This window comes from Pavona decussata, unplaced genomic scaffold, assembly GCF_977016875.1.
Source record: "Pavona decussata unplaced genomic scaffold, jaPavDecu1.1 SCAFFOLD_144, whole genome shotgun sequence".
Taxonomy (NCBI): Eukaryota; Metazoa; Cnidaria; class Anthozoa; order Scleractinia; family Agariciidae; genus Pavona; species Pavona decussata.
The window spans coordinates 90378-110967 of NW_028145557.1; the positions used below are offsets into that span (position 1 = coordinate 90378).

Sequence of the window (20590 nt, forward strand, 5' to 3'; positions counted from 1 at the left end):
TAGGGCTGTTATGTCAATACAGGAACGCTAGTTCCACGGTTTCTTTATTCTTTAGTTGTTTTTCGTCTGGAGAAAAATAAAACTGTGTAGATGAAAATACGAATGGGCTGGTTGAATGTTCATAGTAAAACAAGAGTGGAACACAAACTTTATGCCTGGAATTTGCCAGCAATTTGAGTTTGACGATATTACAAATAATCTTTAAATATCATCCAAGTTTGTAACAGTCAGCTTGATTCCATACCACTGTACAACTGAGCAGAGCTGTGGGTAACAACACAATTATTAATATTATTTTCAATCCGTGAGCATGTTTCTGGCTAAATAAGGTCGATTACAAATGGTGACGTCATCAAATGTCCTCCCCATGCTAAAGTCAGCGATTCTTAAAACCAGCATTACTTTTACAGAGTCCGCCTGTTGGCCAGTAGGTTCATACGGGCTGCCAAAAGCTGCATCCGGGTGTCCGTATGCTAATGGCTTTCACTGGTTGATTGGACGGATATACCAGGACACCGAAGATAATAACCCTAACAGCTACACATCCAGCCAGCTTCACCTCGACGCGACAGTAAGCAAGTCAGGCATTGAACGATCTTTCTGTATGAAAACAACTAACTCGACAGACATGAAACCAAGCGTTTGGCCTAAAGGTAATGCAATGATATAATTTTATTCACAAAATATCGTCATAGCGAGAATTTAAAGAGCTAGAACACAATTAAAACAATTTATCTGACTCTCTTCAGGTAAATACTGCATTTACAAAAAAGGCGGTTCCTGCCCCACAAATTTGTCATCTGGATTTGTTAAATGGGACGACGAAGACAACAGCAATAGGAACAGCAAATCGGGAACTCTTCCCGATGGGGAATATACCAGAGATACAAAGATTGAATTTTGTTGCAGAACAGACGGCGATAAAAGCAAACCTATTTCTCTCCCCACCACGACCCCATTTTTCTTGCTAGCTTATGAGTCAGCACAATGTCAGCAGGTGAAGTGGGCCGTAGTTAATGTGGAGTGGATGCGGTTTGATAATGAAGATACACGTAATGCAGACAGCGAAGGAGGATCTTATCCACATGGTGCAGGAATCAGTAATCACAAGATTCATTACTGCTACTATCAGGGTAAGTGACTTGTTTGAAGCTGATGCGTACCCAAGCTTTGATATGGTAATATTGATTTTTTTTTCAATGTCTAAGAATTATTAGCGAAAGTTTCTTTCATTACATTCTAGGATGACTCGTCTATATGGAAAGTAATAAACTCGACAGCGTTCTAGAATTGAACTCGTGACGGCTGTTCTCTGTACTTTTATCTGTTATTTGTCTTTAAAGTGGTGAAACAGTTATTATTCTCTTTGCAATCAAGCCACATAAGCATACTATAATTATACGTTCTATAGGTGAAACCAAAACTTGGACGAGTTTATTATCACCATCGAGCAACATTAAACTAGAGGATTGCCTACTTATCGTCTTAACGATAACGACGTAGTGACGTTTTCCAGTCCTTGAATACCATGCGTCCTTTTCTTTATTATTTGCTAGGATGTAACGAAAGTCTATCCGGTACCAACGGCACTTTCCACACACCAAACTATCCCCAAAAGTACCCGGATGGTCAATACTGCTCCTGGAGGATTACTGTTGCTCCATCACACAGAATTCACTTAACGTTCACTTTCTTCAGTTTGCAAAGCAAGAATAACACAGATGCTTTATACGTGTATGACGGAGAGAATATCACTGGAGCGGTGTTGGGAGTATTCTTCGGAGGTCACACTCCCCCAAAAGAAGGAGTAAATTCCTCGTCAAACCACATGTTTGTAATATTCAAATCAGATAACAACACCTCTTACACAGGCTTCCGTGTTTCCTACAGTACTCTTGACATTTTGGGTAAGTTTCTTTGTAACCAATTTGGACTAACCAGGAGTTGCAATCTCTAGATAAACAGGACATCTACTGTTCAGTTTAATATCAGGTAATAATTAAGCTACGGTTTTGAACGGCAAAAGAACAAACACTCAAAGGCAATTAACTTAAATTAAAGGCAATTTTTTTGCCTTTAATTTTATCTCAACTGACTTGCCATTACATAAATTATGATATCCTTTTCTGAGAATCAGGTTGACGTGGGATTCAAAGGTGAGGGAAATTGCAATTTGATGACGCTGAATAGAGTCTAATGATGATTTAGCCCAAACAGTATTTCTTGTTCACGTTAATTTCTAATGTTTCATACAGTATTCGAAGTAGCCAGTAATCACCTATTCATCTCTGTCTGCGTCTTTATCTCTGTCTTAATGTTATTCTTCAACTTTGTTTTGTTCTCCAAATCCTTAGGCACCCGTATCCTCAAATACATCGCCGTTTTAACTTTCTTATCTCTGTCTTCATCTCCATACACAGCCCTACATCTAACCTTGTCTCCATCTTCCTGGTCTCAGTCTTCCTCATGCTCTTCGTCTCCACTAACCATACGCAAACATGTTTGTAATCTCATCTCTCTGTTTGTAATGTTCTTCCTAATCTCCTTATTTAAGCTCCATTTGATTTCTAGATTTATCTCCATCTCCATGGCCATTACCATCTTCTATGCCATTACCACTGACGTGGACATCACCATCATCGTCGCCAAAAACACCGCCCTTTCAGACAACTTTGCCTTCGTCCCCGCCCTCGCCCTCGCCCTCGTCCTCGTCCCTACCCTTGCCCCCGCCCTCTTCCTCGTCTTCGTCCTCTTTCTCGTCCTCGCCCTCGTCCCTGCCCTTGCCCTTGCCCTTGCCCTTGCCCTTGCCCTTGCCCTTGCCCTTGCCCTTGCCCTTGCCCTCGCCCTCGCCCTCGCCCTCGCCCTCCCCCTCGTCCTCGTCCTCTTCCTCGTCCTCTTCCACGTCCTCGTCCTTGTATTCATTCCCGCCCTTCCCCTCGCCCTCGTCCTCGTCCTCGTCCTCGTCCTCGTCCTCGTCCTCGGCCCGGCCTTTGCCTTCCCCCTCGTCCTCGCCCTCGCCCTCGCCCTTGCCCTCGCCCTCGCCCTCGCCCTCGCCCTCGCCCTCGCCCTCGCCCTCGCCCTCGCCCTCGCCCTCGCCCTCGCCCTCGCCCTCGCCCTCGCCCTCGCCCTCGCCCTCGCCCTCGCCCTCGCCCTCGCCCTCGCCCTCGCCCTCGCCCTCGCCCTCGCCCTCGCCCTCGCCCTCGCCCTCGCCCTCGCCCTCGCCCTCGCCCTCGCCCTCGCCCTTGCCCTCGCCCTCGCCCTCGCTCTCGCTGTTCCTATCGCCGTCGCCATCACCGTGGCCTTACCTGCAACCAACAATGAAGTCATCCTTGATAACGACAGCAGACAACCAGGGACGGAAAGGAGAACAAAAAGGCAAAGGTAATTTTCAGTGTTAAAGGACTCTTTTTGATAGATTGAAAATATAACATTCAGACTGAAACACGAACTTTACCTGTTTTAAATATTGATGGTTCACGAAAATTAAATATTTGTTTTCCTGTATTGATTTGTTCAAAAAAGCATACGTTTTTCTTCGTGGATCGGGTTTCCTTTAGTGGATATTCTAATTTAATGCTTATGAGACCGAGAACCACCCTCTAGAGTCTCAAAATCGTCCTTACCTTTATAACAGACGAATGAGAAATAAAATTGGCTTTTCCTCTATAAATCAATAAACAGAATGGAAGTCTGCCAATATAACATAGATTTCATTTTCTAAACCAAAACGTGATTGCGCATATTTGGTAACAAAGAATTTGCTTCACCAGTTATTTTTTTCACGACTTTGCAGGTTTTAACATCACTGCTGTTGTTGTGCCGCTGGCGTTGTCAGTTTTGTTAGCTGTGGTTGTACTTGCCGCATTCGTTTATTATAAACGGTAAGACGCTCGTGGAATGTTCGTATAATCCTAACGAGAGTTAGATAATGTGGCAGATGATTACAGAAGGAATCGATATCCAGCAAATCGCACTGTTACGTTTTATATCGGAAAGTGAACTTATTTTAATTGGTGGTGGGAAGGATTTTGCTCCCGACGCCTTTAAAGGTTTGCCATTTTTAAATATTTGAAAAAGGTCATCACACTTTGTGAATTTTCAGAAAGTTATCTGGCGTGATGTGGTAGATATATTAGTATTCTTTGAATTTATCTTACTATCACAACCAAATTTTGACAAGGATCTTTTGCTAAAGTGGAATATTATTTGTTTTTTATTGACACCGTTCACTTTTCTTATAGTAATGTTTGTAGCCCTTTTGTTAGTTTGGTTTGGTTTTTGGTGGTTATGAGACTACATTGCAGTTAATTTTTGTTGTCTTGGCGCGGGAACCAAGATTGTTTCTATTTGGTAGTCATGACGTAATACCCACATGATATGACTTCCAATTGCGGACCTCATTTGTCTGGGCTTACTATTTATTTTTTCAAGAGTGATTGTCATAGCTTTTCTATCGCCGTTATGTAAAAAAAAGTCCGATCTAGATAGGAAAAACATCGTGTCATACTACTCTGCTCCCTCGGTTAACGTTTAGCATGTCTTACATTATCGCCACATTGCCACAATTGGTTATCGCACAAAAAAGAGACTTATGAGGGTTTTTTCATGTGGAATTGAATGGGGTAATTACTGTCAAGAACATGATTTTCAAAATCAAATTTCAGAGATCAAGCCATGTCTTGATGACTGAATTGATAACAACAAAGCACTGTTTGTTTGCTTTGGTGCAGGAAAACAGTGGAATTCAAAGATGAAGGCCAAAGCAGGAATATCAAGCACGAGACAAATCCTTTCTGCGTGGACAACGCTGGCATTGAACTGTATGGAGTAACCTCCCATGCAGATATTAACGAGCAAGCATAAGTTATCATCTTAGAATCAAAACGAAAATAATCTCAGAAATAGAGTGGAGCAATGTTCCCAGTAGTTTTCCATTATTCTCAATGACGTGAAATATAAAGTTTGTAGATTTTGGCTTTTAATGTAGTTAATAGACCATTTTTAACAGTTATAAGGCTTAAAAGTTAAGTAAAGAGTAAACAAAAAACTGAGCTAAGAAACTTCCGTTCTAATTGAGCACATTTTCACTTTACTTAAAGAACTGTTTTCTGTATGAAATTCAAGGGAATATTGCATAAGCAATTGTAAGTAAAACTATTTAAGCAAACCTAGTCATTTATCCTGTCAATGCGTATAAAGTCCGTAATAAAAAAAACACGTTTAAAGGAGATTCGATCTTACACTTATTATTCGGTCGATTACCACCAAACGTTTACGAAATTGGTCTAAGGAACTGAAAGAATTATGTATGGAAATATTCAAATATGAAGGTGCAATAAAATAAGCAGTAATTTTACATTACTGTGCAAAATTTTGCAAAACACTATTATTAGGAGGATGTCATTCAAATTCGCTTATGAACGAGGAAAAAATTTTTGCCTTTGGTTAATTTTGTTTTATAGAAAAAATTGTCGGTTTATTTGCTCAGTAACACCGAGTAAAAGGACGCGAATGTGAGAAACCGGCTCCTCATTTTGCTTGCTTCTTTTAGACCTAGCTTTTATTCTAATACTATAAACATTTTTTTGCCTAAGTTTCATCCTAATACTATAAACTCTAGTATTTGGCCTAATTCTTACGCTAATACTATACTTTATAGACTGTCGATTTTGCTCCAGTTTTCACCCTAATACTATAGACTATTGATTTTGGTCTAATTTTCATCCAAATACTGTAGACTATTGACTTCGGTCTTATTTTTACGCTAATACTATAGACTTTTGATCTTGTCTTATTTTCATCCTAATACTACAGACTATTGATTTTGGTCTTACTTTAATCCTACAACTACTGACTATGTATTTTGTTCTAATTTTCATCCTAGTGCTGTAAACTATTGATTTTGGTCTACTATTCATCCTATTACTAAAGACTATGGATTTTTACCTAATTTTCATCCTAATACTATACACAATGGATTTTGATCTAATTTTTGTTCTAATACTATAGACTTTAGATTTTGGTCTTATTTTCATCATAATACTATAGACTATTGATTTTAGTCTAATTTTCATCTTAATACCTGTTGACTATTGATTTTGGTGTAATTTTCATCCTAGTAGTATAGACTACGAGTTTCGCCTAATTATTATCCTAATATTATACATTATGGATTTTGGTCTAATTTTCATCCTAATACTATAGACTAATAATTCGCTTTAATTTTCATCCTTATACTATAGACTTTTGATTTTGCTGTAATTTTCGTCTTAATTCATGGACTGTTGATTTTGGTCTAATTTTCATCCTAATACTATACATTATGGATTTTGGTCTAAGTTTCATCCTAATACTATAGACTATTGATTTTGGTAAAAATTTGATCTTAATACTATAGACTATTGATTTTGCTCTAATTTTCATCCTAATACTAATAGACTATTCACTTTGGTCTAATACTCAACCTAATACTTCAGACTATTGAGTTTTGGTCTAATTTTCATATTAATACTATATATACATTATGGATTTTGGTTTACTTTTCATCCTAATACTATAGACTATTGAATTTGCTCTAATTTTCCTCCTAATACTATAAACTTTGATTTTGGTCTAATTTTTATTTTCTTAACTCTCACCCTGACTTCACCTATTGTGGGCTATTTCTTTGTCCCTGGTCCCTTGGGAGGCCTAAAAAGTTACTCAGAGGAGATTTTCGGACACACTGTTTTTAATTGGTAGCTTTTAATAGAATGTTTGTATTTCGTCCAAAAATCGAATTTCTTTTTCATTGGCAACCTAAAAAGTGTCCCAGGGGACGTCTTCGGACACAATGATTCGATTGGCATCTTTAAAGAGAATATTTGTATTTCGTCCAAAAATCGGCTTTTTTCCAAGGGGAAAAAACATGGTTTTTGTCGCAAAATGACCAAATTTTGAAGTTGGCATTATTCAATCGTTTATGTCCTTAGCGTGTCATTAAATTCCCTTGAGAATCATTTTTAAGTGCAAATAACGCCCTGACAAAGAATTTTCTGTTTAACTCACCCTGACTTGACCTTTTGTGGGCTATTTCTTTGTCCCTGGTCTTTTGGGAGGCCTAAACGTGTATCAGGGAACATTTTCGGACACACTGATTTGATTGGAAGCTTTTAAACAAATATTTGTATCCCGTCCAAAAATCTACTTCTTTCCATGGTTCCTGGCCAAACTTAACCAAATTTTGAAGTCGGTTTTCTTTACTTGTTTATGTCCCTAGGGATCTCGGCGTGTCGCAAAACTCCATTGGGAACCTAAAACGTGTCTCAGGGGACTTTTTCGGACACACTGATTCGATTGGAACCTTTAAAACGAATATTTATATTTCGTCCAAATGTCGACTTCTTTCCAAGGAGTAAGTCCATGGATTCTGGCAAAAAATGTCCAAATTTTGAAGTCGGCATTTTTCACTTGTTTATGTCCCTAGGGACCTCGGCGTGTCGTAAAACTCCCTTAAGAAACATTTTTAAGTGGAAGTAACGCCCTGTCAAAGAACTTTCTGTTTAACTCTCACTCTGACTTCATCTTTTGTGGGCAATTTCTTTGTTCTTGGTCCCTTGGGAGGCCTAAAATCTATCTCAGGGGACATTTTCGGACACAATGATTAGATCGGAAGCTTTTAAAAGAATATTTTTATTTCGTCCAAAAATCGACTTTTTTCCAAGGGGTAGGTCAATGGTTTCTGGCCAAAAATGATGAACTTTTAAAGTAGGTATTTTTCACTACTTTATGTCTCTTGGGATCTTGGCGTGTCATAAAACTCCCTTGGAAGCCTGAAAAGTGTCTCAGGGGACGTTTCTGGACGCACTGATTCGATTGAAAGCTTTTAAAAGAATAGTTGTATTTCGTCCAAAAATCGACTTTTTAGCAAGTCGATGGTTCTTTGCAAAAAATTATTGAATTTTGAAGTCGCATTTTTCACTAGTTTATGTCCCTACGGATCTCAGCGTGTTGTTAAACTCCCTTGAGAATCATTTTTAGGTTCAAATAACGCCCTGCTAAAGAATTGTGTGTTAAACTCTCACTCTGACTTCATCTTTTGTTGGCTATTTCTTTGTCCCTGATCCATTGGGAGGCTTAAAATGTTTCTCAGGGATCATTTTCTGACACAGTGACTCGATTGACAGCTTTTAAAATAAAATTTGTATTTCGTCCAAAAATCGACCTTTTTTCCAAGGCGTAAGTCCATGGTTTTTGGGAAAAAATGTCCAAATTTTGAAGTGAACATTTTTCAATTGTTTATGCCCCTAGGGATCTCGTCGTGTCGTAAAACTCCCTTGGGAATCATTTTTAAGCGCAAATAACTCCCTGACACAGAATTTTCATTTTAACTCTTACCCTGACTTCATTTTTTGTGGAATTTTTCTTTGTCCCCGGCCCTTTGGGAGGCCTCAAAGTGTCTCAGGGCACATTTTCGGATATACTGATTCGATTGGAAGCTTTTAAAAGAATATTTGTATTTTGTCCAAAAATCGACTTTTTTCCAAGGTGTAAGTCCATGGTTTTTGGCAAAAAAAAAAAAAAAATGACCAAATTTTTAACTCGGCATTTTTCACTTGTTTATGTTCCCAGCGATCTCGGCGTGTCGTAAAACTCCCTTGGTAACCTAAAAAGTTTCTCAGGGGACGTTTTATGACACACTGATTCCGTTGAAAGCTTTTAAAACAATATTTGTATTTCGTCCAAAAATCGACTTTTTTCCAAAAATGACCAACTTCTGAAGTCGGCATTTTTCACTTGTTTATGACTCTAGGGATCATGGCGTGTCGTAAAACACCCTTGGCAATCATTTTTATGTGGAAGTAACGCTCTGATAAAGAATTTTCTGATTAACTCTCACGCTGACTTCATCTTCTGCGGGTTATAGTGCTATAGTCCATGGGATTTTGGTCTAGTTTTTATCCTAATACTGAAGACTAATTATTTTGGCATAATTTTCATCCTCATACTATATATTATGAATTTTGGTCTAACTTTCATCCTAATACTATAGACTATTGATTTTGGTACAATTTTGATTCTAATACTATAGACTATTGATTTTCTCTAATTGTCATACCTAATACGTGAGACTATTGATTTTAGTCTACTTTTCATACAAATACTATAGACAATGGATTTTGGTCTTGGTTGGACCAAATAAAACTTACAAAACACGATTTAACACGACATGTTTATTTTTCGACCTCGTGCTTAAAAACAACGCGCGCGATACCTACTGGGAAACCTAAAACTTAAGAGGCCTGGAGCGAGGCTGCAACCGGAAGTGGCCGCTCCATCCTCCCCCCCAGTGAGTTTACGGACCGAAACGAATGACCATTAACAACAGTTCCTAGGTTTAAAATAACGACAACGAGCAGGCTCTAGACAAAAGGATGTCTTAAGTGTTTACAGTCTTCATAAGGTCCTTTACTGTTCATTTAGTCAAGTAGACGCTTCCAATAAGCACAGCTTAGCAGCTGGGCGCATCAAGATTCCATTTGGAGTCTTCACTTCTGCCATACGCACTCTGCCATCACTCCCTGGGAAAGTCTTGAGAATCCGTCCGAGAGGCCAATGCGAGCGAGGCGCATCATCATTCTTCAGGAGGACAAGATCCCCTTCTTGTAAATTTCTCTCTTCTTTATTCCACTTGGAACGGGTGGTCAGGCTAGGTAAATACTCCTTCCGCCACCGACGCCACAGCATATCGGCTAGGGCTTGCGCCATTCTCCACCGCTTGCGACTGTTAACTTCTCGCTCCTCAAATTGACCTGGAGGGTTGTTAGGAGATGCTCTTCCAATCAGAAAGTGGTTTGGTGTCAATGCTTCATAGTCGTTCAAGTCATCGCTGACTGAAGTTAACGGGCGGCTATTTAGTACAGCCTCAGTCTCAACAAGAACTGTATGGAGTGTCTCCTCTGGCATAACCTGGTCATTAATGACAGTCTTCATGGCTCTTTTGACTTGCTTTACCAGTGACTCAAAGATTCCTCCCATATGAGGGGACGATGGTGGGTTAAAGAACCAGGTGATCCCTTGGTGGGCTAGCTCACCAGCAATGCTTTCTTGACTTAACAACTTCAATGCTTCCTCTAGTTCTCTCTTAGCCCCAACAAAATTAGTTCCATTGTCGGAACGCATCGTCTTGGGATTGCCTCTGCGGCTTCGAAATCTCCTCAATGCCATGATAAACGAATCAGTACTTAAGTCTCCTGCTAGCTCCAAATGGACTGCACGGGTGGTAAGACATGTAAAGATGCAACCCCATCTTTTCTCGGTGCTTCGCCCTCTCTTAACGCTCATGGGACCGAAATAGTCCACTCCGGTATTTGTAAACGGAGGTTCAAAAAGCGCAAGTCTTTCTCTGGGTAAGTCTGCCATCACAGGCACTTTGGGCTCAGTTCTCCTTCTCCTACAGTACAGGCAATCATTGATGGTCTTCCTAGTAAGGGATTTTCCTTGGGGAATCCAGAACTGCTGACGCACAAGGGCTAGAGTATGTTCTCTCCCAGCATGCAGATGTTTCTCATGAAGATCTTGAACCAGAAGTTTTGAAATTGGATGTGCGGGGGAAAGAATCACTTGGTGCTTTGCCTCAAAGGGTATAGAAGCTTTGTTGAGACGACCTCCGACTCTGATAACTCCGCCTAGGAAAATGGGCTGCAGCGGAAGTAATGAACTGTTGTGGGGTAGTGCTCTGTTGGCTTGAAGATCTTCATAGTCTTCCTTGAACGACTCAATCTGTGCTAACTGACATAAGGCTAGGGAGGCCTCTTTAAGATCATCGGCCACAACGTCTTCCCCTGTCGCTCTGATGGTGGACATTTCTTCTTCACTTTACACTTTAACTTGAACTTGTACCTCATCCACCAAGCATACACGCGCACCAGCTTCCTCCAGGAAGAGAACCTCTCCCATGTGACCATGCTCACACTGGGGGTAGCTGACGTTGTTAGGACTGAAGCCTTTACTTCCAGTTCACGGTCATCAAATTCTGGAGCCCTTTCGCTTCTTGGCCACTGATCTTCAGTGAGCATGAGGAATTTGGGACCATTGATCCACCGACACTCAGGAGTCAAATCACACATTTCGATCCCTCTTGTGCAGTCATCTGCCACATTTATCAAACCTGGTACATGGTGCCACTTCCTAACGTCAGAGTTAGAAGTAATTTCAGCAACTCTGTGTGACACATAAACGCTGAATCTCCTATGAGTGTTCCTAATGTAGTGGAGGACAATCTCTGAGTCACTCCAGAGGTACATATCATCAACTTCAAAGTCGATTTCTTCCAATATCTTCGACCTCAATCTGACTGCTATCACTGCAGCTTGCAGTTCCAGGCGTGGTATAGTCAAGGTCTTGATCGGAGCTAGTCTTGTCTTACTCATTATGAAACTCACATTTACACGTCCACAACTAATCGTTCGGAAATAGGCTACGGCTCCATAGGCAATCTCCGAAGCGTCACAGAACACGTGTAGTTGCACATCTTGGCATTCATCACGGTGGAATCCATACCACCTGGGAACTGCAATAATCTGAGATGACTTTAAACCATCCTTCCAGCTTTGCCAGCCCTGAAGAATTTCATCAGGTAGCTCTTCATCCCAGTCTATTTGACGCCTCCACAACTCCTGTATGATCAGCTTTGCCTTAATCACATATGGTGCAGCAAAACCAAGGGGATCAAATACGCTACTCGCCGCGCTCAATATTCCCCTCTTAGTGTCAGGGAAGCCACTCTTCACTGGTTGCAAACACAGGAAATCTTGTTCTGTGTACCACTTGACACCAGGGGCTCTTTCTTGTGGCAGCTCATTACAATCAAGGTCAACAGTGTTACATGCCACTTCAGAGGATGGGATCGCTGCCAGGACCTCTCGACTGTTCGACATCCACTTTGTGAGCCTGAATCCTCCTGTTGCTAGGAGTTCAATTAGCTGCTTGGCTAAGTTGGTAGCGCCATCAGAATTTGGTTTCGAGGATAAAAGATCATCCATGTAAAAGTTACGCAGAACGGCATGAACTGCATCCTTACTAAACTTCTCTGACTGATCAAGGGCAGTCCTTTGTAGTGCATAGTTGGCACAACAGGGTGAGTCAACAGCACCAAACACATGCACTGTCATTTGGTACTCATCTGGAAGTCTAGTTTCATCTAAATCTCTCCACAGAAAACGTAACGAGTCTCTGTCTTCTTCACAAACTCCGACTTGATGGAACATTTGTTCCACATCCGCCATAATGCCGATCTTTCCACTTCTAAATCGCATCAGGATTCCTACCAAATTATTGAGTAAGTCAGGACCAGTGAGAAGCTTGTCATTCAGGCAAACTCTGTCATACTTTGAGGCTGCATCAAAAACGACACGAACCTTCCCAGGTTTGTTGGGGTTCAGTACCGCATGGTGTGGGAGGTACCATGTCTTTGGGGTCATTCCCTTTGACTCTTCAGGTGTCAATTTCTTAGCATGTCCTTTACTGATATAACTGTTTATCACATCCTGGTACTTCCTTGCCAGCTCTGGATTCTTCTTAAGTTTCCTTTCAGTAGAATGGAGACGTGAAACAGCCATAGCGCGATTGTTTGGCAAATTTGGCTCGCCTTTCCACAACAATGCTGTTTTGTAGTGGCCTTCTTCCTTCACTGTACTGCTTTCTAATATTGACAGAGCTCTTCTGTCTTCAGCTGACATGCCAGAATCAGAGGGGGCTTGCTTGGTAGCATAGGAGTCTATCTCCCAAAATCGCTCAATTTGCTTCTGCAGTTGAGTTTCTTGATCAGTTACAAGGAAGTTGGCATTGACTGTGTCACAGTGTCCATTGTCCACATTTCCAAACAGGGTCCACCCTAGGGGGGTTTTTACAGCAATGGGCTCATCCCGTTGCCCTTGGCGAACTTCCAGGTGAATCAGTAAGTGAGCCATGTCAGACCCAATGAGAACTTTCACATCACTACCATAGAGTTCGGGAAGGTCAATGTTCAACAAGTGGTTCCATTGTCCGCTTGCCTTTTCCTTTGACACCTTGACAGATGGGACACTGAGTTTGTCAATAACCCATGCTCCCTGTACAGAAATCAGTTGTGGATGGTCTTTAGATGACAGGGAGAAACTTACTCTGCTTAAGTTCTGGATCTTGCCATCAGAGCCAACTGTATTTAAACTTAGCTGGTGTGTCTCACCCTCAAGCTGCAGGTGGTCTGCTAAGTCCTTTCTAATCAAGGTCGAGTCGCTCCCAGCATCAAGGGCAGCATATGTGTCGACTACACCACGATAGCTATGGATTTGAACTGGCAGGACTTGAAGGAGGACCTTTCTCCGAGGCTGAACACTCACTTGGTTAATGCTTCGAGGGACATCAGATGGAACTAGAGGAGAACTTGTATTGGGTACCACTGGTTGAGCACTCTCTTTTGGCGGGATTGATGACTGAATACCGGTGCCTTCGCTGTAAGCTGAACTATCAGTATGTGGATCGCTTTGACGATCTTCATGCAGGAGAGTGTGATGTGGTCGGCTGCAATGCTCCCTAAGACAACGGTTTGTACTTGGACATTCTTTCGATTGATGGTTTGCTTTCAGGCAATTAAAGCAAAGTCTGTGCTCCCACGCAACTTGTTTCCTTTCCTTCAAGGCTTTGGACTTAAAAACAGGACAAAACGCAACACGGTGTCTGTCTGAACACACAACGCACTTCTGTTCACTAACATGGACTATGTTCCCGACCTCCTTCATGCGCGGCTGAACTTGAGGTGGTTTGGGAGGCTTGGTAGTTGTAGCGAGAGAATGCAGCTTCAAATTTGACTTTGGTTTCATACATGACTGCTTCTTGTTCCACTCTTCACATATGAAATCTCAAGTGGGTTGAATAAGGTGTCAACTCTTTTGCAAAGCCACTTCTCGAATCCTAGCAGGGTAGCTCTCTCAGCATGACCATCAATATGTTCGTACCATCTCACTCTGAGGTTAATGGGTAATCGCATAGTAGCCCTACTTAGATACTCTGGTGTTAAGAGTATAGCAGACTGGCCCATCTTGACGCACCAGGTAGTGCAAGCTTTCACTTGATAATAATAATCACGCAATGCCTGTCTATCATTTGGAGTCACACAAGAGTTATCAAGCATGTTCTTTAAGTAGGCTGATGCCACACTGCTGGGGTTCCCAAATTGTCGTTTTAGTGTTTTGAGGGCGGTTGGGTAACCATGGCCAGTCACACCCAAACTTTCAATGGCTTTCTTTGCTTCACCGCTGAGATTTTGGAACAGATAAGACATCGATCAGAGTCAGTCAGTGTTGTCTTATTATGGATCTGGTCACGAAATCTCTCAATAAACTTGGGCCACTCAATTGGCTTGCCTGTAAACTTGAAAAGCTCAAGTGGTGGTAAGCGTTGCTGCTCTTGTGCTCGGAGCAGAGCTGTACCAGAGTCTGTCAGTGAGCTATTGAGACTTTCGGCAAAAACAGTTTCCTGGCCATCTATGAGCCTGTCAATAAATGCATCTACAGGTTCTCCCCTAGGGTCTACTTGAGCTGGTCGATGCAGGGGGTTTGACTTGACCCGACTTGAGTGGGGAGTTGAAGTACTTCTGGAGCTTGGGCCCCACAACGGTGTACTACTTGGGAAAGAGTGATTCAATGGACTTTCAAACTTTGGATCATGAGGGGAATAGGCTTGGAAACTATTACTGACAGCAGGTGATGTACTAACACATGTAGGTCTTGACGACAAAGGAATGTCTTGAGGAGTTTGGCTACTCAGTCTTTCTGGATACTTGATTTCAGGTTTTGTTGACCAAGTAACTGATGTGACTGGAGGTGCGTATATATTACTATAGCCAACCAATGGTTGGGGAAAGTTCACATAATGACATGATGACACTGTATTTGTTTGAGGATCTGACCCTAAACTCACAGGAGTAATTATATGCTGAGATGTATATTCACTTCCTTGGCTGAATGGGTCTGGCTGAGTTGAGGTGCACCCACCAATGTTGGGTGCATAAAACTCTAAAACCTTTGGCGGTAAACACTTGGCAACTGGATTTAAAGGAGTATTTGCATACGACATGACAACTTGTTTGTCATATTGCAGAGGTGTATGATCTGATGTTTTGAGTTCTTGGGAAACATATCCCGATGTCATTCCAGGTTTCAACTCAGTACATGGGTTTGAAAAATGATCCTTACTTTCAGCATCAGTGTTCATTAAATAAGGTTTTAGAGATGTTATCGTTTCACTGACCTTGCTGTTTTGGTTCTTTTCGGCGTTTCTTTCGGTGACTTCTTGCCCTATTATTTCGTGTTCGAGTTGGGCTAATTCAGCTTCATTCTGGGCTGAGATGACGGCTTTTTCGCTCTCTCTTTTCTTTCGTAGAAGCTCGAACTCCCGTTTCCGATATTCGAGTTTTAGCTCCAACTCCCTTTGGGCCGTTTCTTCGCGAAATTCCTCCTCACGGACTTGATTTTCTCGCTTCACTTGTTCGGCTAACTGTTTTGCTTGCAGGTTTGCGACGGCAGCTTTAATTCGTGCTTCTCGCTTTCTCTTGGACGAGGTTGACGAGGACTTTGACTTGACGGAATCATTCTGACTTGGAACTTGACTTATCGAGTCTTCAGGACTTATTTCAGGACTGTTTCGAAGCGGGGATATCACACATTCATCCACCGAGTGCCACGTACTTTTAAGGCTCATCCTCAAGCGGCTGATTTCTTGTATTTGGACTCGAAGGACCAATTTTGGTTGGACCAAATAAAACTTACAAAACACGATTTAACACGACATGTTTATTTTTCGACCTCGTGCTTAAAAACAACGCGCGCGATACCTACTGGGAAACCTAAAACTTAAGAGGCCTGGAGCGAGGCTGCAACCGGAAGTGGCCGCTCCAGGTCTAATGTTCATCCTAATACTTTAGACTTTTGATTTTTGTATTATTTTCATCCCAACCCTATAGACAATTAATTTTGGTGTAATTTTCGTCCTAATACTATAGACAATTGATTTTGGAGTAATTTTTATCCTTATATTATAGCCCATTGATTTTAGTCTAATTTTCATCCTAATACTATACACTATTGATTTTGTTTTTTTTTTTTTTCGTCCTTATACTATAGACAATCGAATTTGGAGTAATTTTCATCCTTATACTATAGCCTATTGATTTTGGTCTAATTTTCATCTTAATACTGGAGACAACGGATTTTGTTCTAGTTTTCATGCTAATACTATACACAATAGATTTGGGTCTAATTTTTATCCTAATACTATAGACTGTAGATTGTGCTCTGATTTCCGTCCTCCATCTATACACTATTGAATTTGGTCTAATTTTCAAACAAATACTATAGATAACTGATTTTGCTCTAATTTTAATCCTAATACTATATAGTATCGATTTAGGTCTAATATTCATCCTAATACTATAGACTATTGTTTTGGTGTCATTTTCATCCTGATACTATCGACTATGGATTTTGGTCTAATTCTCATCCTAATACAATAGAAAATTGATTTCCGTCTAATTTACATCCTAGCGCTATAGACTATAGATTTTTGGCTAATGTTAGTCCTAATACTAAAGACTATGGATTTGGTCTAATTTTCATCCTAATACTATTAACCATTAATATCGGTCTAATTTTCATCCTAGTACTATAGACTATTGATTGAGCTTAAATTTTACTCTTAATACTATAGAATATTGATTTTGCTCTCATTTTCCTCCCAATACTGTAGACTATGGATTTGGGTATAATTTCATCCTAATACTATAGACCATTTAGTTTGGTCTATTTTTCATCGTAATACTGTCGACTATTGATTTTGGTGTAATTTTCTTCCTTATACCATAGACTACCGATTTTAATCTAATTTTTATCCTAATACTATAGACTATTGTTTTTAGTCTAATTTTCATCCTAATACTATACACTATAGATTTTTGTCTAATTTTAATCCTAAAATTACCGACCACTAGTTTAATCCTATTTCTATAGACTATGGATTTAGCGTAACTTTACCCTAATACTATAGACTATAAGCATATCCTATGAATTTTGGTTGACTATGGATTATGTTGTAATTTCCATCCATATACTATACAGCGTTGATTGTGGTCGAATTGTGATCCCAATGCTATAGACTATTGATTTTGTGTCTAGTTTTCATCCTTGAACTGTAGACTATGGATTTAGATCTAATTTTGTCGTAATAGTAAAGAATATGGGTTTTCGTCTAATTCTCATCATTGTTCTAAGACCATTAATTTTGGTCTAATTTCATCCTAATTTTATAGATATAGGTCTAATATACGTGCTTATACTATGGATTTTGGTCTAATTTCCGTCCTTATGCTGTAGACAATGTATTTTGGTCTAATTTCCATCCCAATACTATAGACCGTGTATTTAAGCATAATTTTTTTGCTAATAGTATAGACCTTGGATTTCGGTCTAGCTTTCGTCCTAATACTATAGACCGTGGAGTTTGGTGTAATTGTCATCCTTATTCTAAAAACTATGGGTTTTGGCCTAAGTATTGATCCTAATGTTATGGACAATGGATTTTAGTCTAATTTTCTTCGTAATACTGTAGACCATGGATTATGGTCTAATTTTAATCCTAACTCTATACACTACGGATTTTGGTCCTATTTTCATCCAAATTAATACTATAGACTATTGATTTTTTGGCCTATTTTCATCCTAATACTATGGGTATTTCTCTAATTTTCATCCAAATGGTACCGACCATTGGTTTTGCTCTAATTTTAATTCTAATTCTATAGACTATTGATTTTGGTACAATTTTTATCGTAACACTATAGACTATGGATTTTTGACTACTTTTCATCCAAATGCTATCAACCATTGATTTTGGTCTAATTTTCATCCTAACCCTATAGACTATGAATTTTGGTCGAATATCCATCCTAATGCTATAGACTATAACAATAGAGTTGATGTTCGTGGGCGTAAATATGTTTGTGGCCCTTCTCAGAATTCATTTTAGCCCGAGCCGCATGCAAGGGCTAAAATGAGTTCTGAGAAGGGCCACAAACATATTTACGCCCAAGAACATCAACTCTATTACTATTATAATAGTTTCAGAGGGCATTCAGAAAAGAAATCAAAGACAGTACAGTAAGAGATATCTTGAACGCTGCCAGCGTCGCGTCGGCGTTTATTTTACAGTCATTTCATTGTACAAAAGTATTTATTGTTGCATAAGCTTTAAACTTCGACAGAACACCGCAAAATTTGTCGAAAAAATATTTGCTTCTAAGTTTTCAAAGAGAAAATAACAGAATTTGTGAACAGCGAAGACATGGTCACTTACAGGAGTTAAAATTAATTGTGCAAGTGCTAAACTAACCGGGTTTCGTTCGACGAAGACAAACTGTTTACCTTCACCTCGCCGCCGCCATGGAGCTACTACAGGCATTATTTGCACCATCGCCCACGAGTTTCTGTAAGTCCTCTTCTCTAGCCAGCTGAGACGACTGGGAATTTGCTTCTTCGTTAGGTTTTTCAGCCATTTTGTAGCTCAAACAGCTTTTTTTCGCAAATGGCATGCACTTCCAGTCAAACAAGCAACAAAACGGCGCGAACAGTTGAATGGTTTTCCAGTTCTGATTGGCTGGCTACGTTATTTTCTTCTTTTTTATTGGCTCAGAGCAGCGGGCTAAAATATATTTTATCCCGCTGAATTCTCCATTTTAGCCCGCAAAATACGCCGCAATGGTCGATGAAATTATTATAATATTGATTTTGTGTCTACTTTTCATCCTAGAACTATCGAATATAGATTTTGGTCTAATTTTCGTCCTTATATTATTGACCTTGGAATTAGGTCAAATTTTCGCCGTAATAGTAGAGAATATGGATTTTGCTCTAATTTTCATCCTAATACTATAGACTTTTAATTTTGGTCTAATTTCATCCTAATTTTATAGATATAGGTCTAATTTACACTGAATTTACGTGCTTGTACTTTGGATTTGGTCTAATTTTTGTCCTAATGCTATAGACAATGGATTTTGGTCTAATTTTCATCCTAATACTATAGACCGTGGATTTGAGCTGAATTTTTTTTCTAATACTATAGACCGTGGATTTCGGTGTTATTTTCATCGTAATACTTGAGACCATTGATTTAAGCATAATATTCTTGCTAATATGTAGACCTTGAATTTTGGTTTGACGTTTCGTCGTAATACTATAGACTATGGATTTTGGTCTTATTTTCATCCTAATGTCATAGACTATGAATTTTGGTCTAAATGACATCCTTATACTATAGACTAAGAATTTTCGTCCAAGTTTCGTCCTAATACTATAGACTATGGATTTTTGTCTAATTCTGATCCTAAAACTATGGATAGTACAGTACCTCTTCCAGACCTCTATTTTCATTGGTCGTCTAGTACTATAGCTCCCATTGTTTTCTGCGGGGGATCCATTGTTCCCAACTAATGACCTATTGTTTCGTTCTCCAATCACAGACCTCGTCTAGATAGCCACTGTCTTTCAACTATTTGGTCTAATTTTCATTCTAATACCATAGATACCATAACAACATATATTTTCGCAATCTTTTTAAAGTACGAAACTAGTGTGATTAGTAATTTCATCTTTAGATATCATAGCCTCACCTTTTGTCCTTTTGACTTTGTTATGCGGAAATCCTGTCAGTAGAATGGTGTTCTTTTTATTCCCCGAGCAACACTCACTCGAGTCCAAAGAGATTTTCACCATGCCAAATAACGCGTGCTTTGAAAGTACACTTGACCAATTTTCCACTACTCGATATTTCAGTCTGGTCTCTTTTTTCTTTTTCACAAGGGTTTATTGCCATAAACATCGGAAATGTTGGCATTACTATCCACCATCTTTTTGCTTAATATAGCATTATTTCGAAGTAACTGGTTTTGTATACATACATTTGGCCGTTTACGTGCCCACAGCAAAAAGGCTGAAACTCAGACTAAGTGTACGTGCCAGGCAATGTATTAACAACCAAAAAAGCGCTGTGAACTAGTTGAACCAAGGTGATAAGTAAACGTTTTACTCTGCTTAGAAATTTGTTACTGGTACATAAATTTGGTTACTTTAAGAACCAGAGAAACGCTTATATTACCTTGTTATGTGTCAGAAAATGTTTCAAAATCTTTATGGAGTGAAGATTGATACGATAGCCAGCTGTAAATGCATTATCAATGCACGTACATAAAAGATTAAAACTAAATTAAGTTGGCACGAAAAAACTTTCTTCAGTTATTTATAATAGCAGATCTTAGTTTTGTTAATCCATGGAGCTCAAAATGCAAAAACATACTGCAACATGTTGCAACTGTTGCAAAATTATTAGTTAAAATATCTCACTTTTCCAAATTTTCTAACTTTAATCAAAACGACCTCTCATTATGAGTTTATTTGTCAGTGTGAGAAAAGCGGTTAGAAGAAGAACACGTTATCAACGGAAACTTCCAAAGATGACATAATTGTCAACATAATTTTAATGAGCAAAAACTAATTTATATGCAACTGTATAAAGGTAAATT

At 39.6% G+C, this 20590-nt stretch overlaps 3 protein-coding genes across 3 annotated transcripts; 2 read left to right on the forward strand and 1 right to left on the reverse strand.

Moving 5' to 3' along the window:
- Positions 1–340: 340 nt before the first annotated feature.
- On the forward strand, positions 341–2177 carry LOC146466382 (protein tolkin-like). Its single transcript, XM_085127427.1, has 3 exons — positions 341–653; positions 750–1133; positions 1557–2177. The coding sequence occupies exons 1-3, from the start codon at positions 341–343 to the stop codon at positions 1955–1957; spliced, it is 1098 nt and encodes a 365-aa protein (XP_084983553.1). The 3' UTR covers positions 1958–2177.
- On the forward strand, positions 2114–5219 carry LOC146466383 (uncharacterized). The gene is made up of 4 exons (XM_085127428.1): positions 2114–2156; positions 2572–3381; positions 3794–3881; positions 4731–5219. Exons 1-4 carry the CDS (start codon positions 2114–2116, stop codon positions 4861–4863), a joined length of 1074 nt encoding a protein of 357 aa, XP_084983554.1. The 3' UTR covers positions 4864–5219.
- A 4243-nt stretch (positions 5220–9462) lies between these two features.
- On the reverse strand, positions 9463–13841 carry LOC146466384 (uncharacterized). Its single transcript, XM_085127429.1, has 2 exons — positions 10882–13841; positions 9463–10831 (listed from the first exon to the last, which is right to left on the reverse strand). Exons 1-2 carry the CDS (start codon positions 13839–13841, stop codon positions 9463–9465), a joined length of 4329 nt encoding a protein of 1442 aa, XP_084983555.1.
- Between the last annotated feature and the right edge of the window lie 6749 nt (positions 13842–20590).